This window comes from Cladophialophora immunda, assembly GCF_000835495.1.
Source record: "Cladophialophora immunda strain CBS 83496 unplaced genomic scaffold supercont1.209, whole genome shotgun sequence".
Taxonomy (NCBI): Eukaryota; Fungi; Ascomycota; class Eurotiomycetes; order Chaetothyriales; family Herpotrichiellaceae; genus Cladophialophora; species Cladophialophora immunda.
Window position 1 is genome coordinate 1 of NW_015622749.1, and position 1,918 is coordinate 1,918.

The window sequence follows — 1,918 nt, forward strand, 5'->3', positions numbered from 1 at the left end:
AGCGTACGAGTCGCAGACTACCTTCTGAAGCTCTCCAGCTTCGGAATCGCTGTCGTCTGCGCCTATAGATAGGCAATATACTTATCAGATAGTTTGCTGGCGAGCCCTCCCTGACACCCTTCCTGTTGATCTGCCGCGTTCACGTCTCCATTTCCACGTACTCCGTAGGACCGCGTCAGCGGCGCCAATAAGCGGGTTTTGTGGATCGAGACGTCGTTCGCTTTGGCGAATCAACTGCTGTTCCATCTGTTCCTGTAGGCGGTCTCGTGGCCTATCAAATCGCCCTCTTCCGGTCTCCTCAAGTGTCTCTCGAATCTCTTCAATCCTCTGCCTATTCGCCATCAATTCCGTCTGTTCGTTCTCAATATCAGGATAGGAAGGAATCCAGTTCGTGAAGGTAATTTGACACCTATCTAGCCACCAGCGCAGATAAAGGAGGGTTCGAGGAATTGGCTCGCCCGGTTTCCAGGCGCGTCTGAGGTAGGTGTCGGAACGCCGTGCCCTGGGTGCCTCTCGGAGAACTTGCAAGCGAGCGATCCTTAAGCGTTATGACAGGACTCAGATCGTTGGCTAGATCGATGGCCGAGATTTGGTAGTTCCGATGTGTTCACGGCCACCGCACGATCCTCCTTGCCACGCCACTGATCGAGATACTCAGGCTCTAATGGTTGCGATCTCAGGTCATTCCGTCCAGCCGAAAGTGCCTCTTGAGTCCCCGCATCGACATAAGTCCAAGTGAGACTGGTGAGCGTTTGGTTGGCATTGTCATGTCCATTGATCTGGTCGGTCTTGTGGCCCATTTTGCGGAACCCTAACCTTCATCGCCTCGGCAGCGTGCTAACTACAGACGGAAAGGACTTAGTGATCGATGAAAGAATCGCCTTTGCCTGGTCAGAGATGATAAGCGCGGGGCGGAAACGACATCCTCTTGGCAAGTGGAGCTGGAGACTCTCCCAAAAGAAGGAATAGGAAACATGGCTCTCACTTGGACAGAACGAGAACGCGCCACAGGAAAGGTCTTGCCAGGGTCCAGCACACCGACCGCAACGGCCACCGGCACCCTGAGCCTATTTGTATTGAAAGTCGCATCGATAACGCAGACAAAATCCCGCAACAAACCGAGAGGCGGCCTTGAGAAGGTCACGGTGAGAGAATCAGATTTGTAGACAACGTCCTACTGACTATTCTGCCAGTGTCGTCGACTACACCTCCTGGAGCCGCTTTTCGTATACAAAACTCCTCGCTCTGCAGGGCAACAATGAGGCCATTGATTGTCTTCTCATTATCTCCCGAGGCAGGCTTGTAGCTGACCAAATTATAGTACTCCGGGTGTCAAAATCGTGCGAATCAAGGATCGTGCCTACGCCACCACGATGTAACCCTCGTTGTTGGCATTCAATAGTCGCTGATCAGCGTCAGGAAAGTCAACCCCGGAAGGGGGCCTTAGGTGAGCCATCACTGTCCCTCAGCCATGCGTACGAAAGTAAATTGGGATCCAACGTGATCATATCCATCTACCGGTTAGAGGTGATCAGCATTTCTTCGTGTATCCCCGCTGCTATTGGCTTCAACCCCAACCTTCTCGTGGGTCCTCAAGCCGAGGCCAGCTCCAAGTGCAATAGGGATTTAACTCCTTTGGCGTCCGAGTTTCTGAACCTCGGCCTTCTGAAGATCTTCCGGCTAATAGGTGGCTGCCTAAGCATCCCGTGGGTCGCTGGACGAGGGATCTGTGACTCCTCCGCCAATACCACCCTGCCGGCTTCGGTTTCACATCCTTCCGTTGTGTGCCAAGCGAACCTCTCGTATCGTGCCGGGGCTCTCTGGAATCGGTGCTGGGTGATATCGACTGCTTTCGGGAACATAGGTACGGGAAGGGGGACTTGACGCTGGGGACGCTCGATCTTCCGGTTTGGTTATG

At 53.6% G+C, this 1,918-nt stretch overlaps 1 protein-coding gene across 1 annotated transcript; it reads left to right on the forward strand.

Moving 5' to 3' along the window:
* Positions 1 to 974: 974 nt before the first annotated feature.
* Positions 975 to 1,145, forward strand: PV07_12849 (uncharacterized protein; the record flags this gene model as incomplete). Its single annotated transcript, XM_016400419.1, has 1 exon — positions 975 to 1,145. A coding segment is annotated over one exon (171 nt), but the record flags the coding sequence as incomplete, so codon positions are not given.
* Between the last annotated feature and the right edge of the window lie 773 nt (positions 1,146 to 1,918).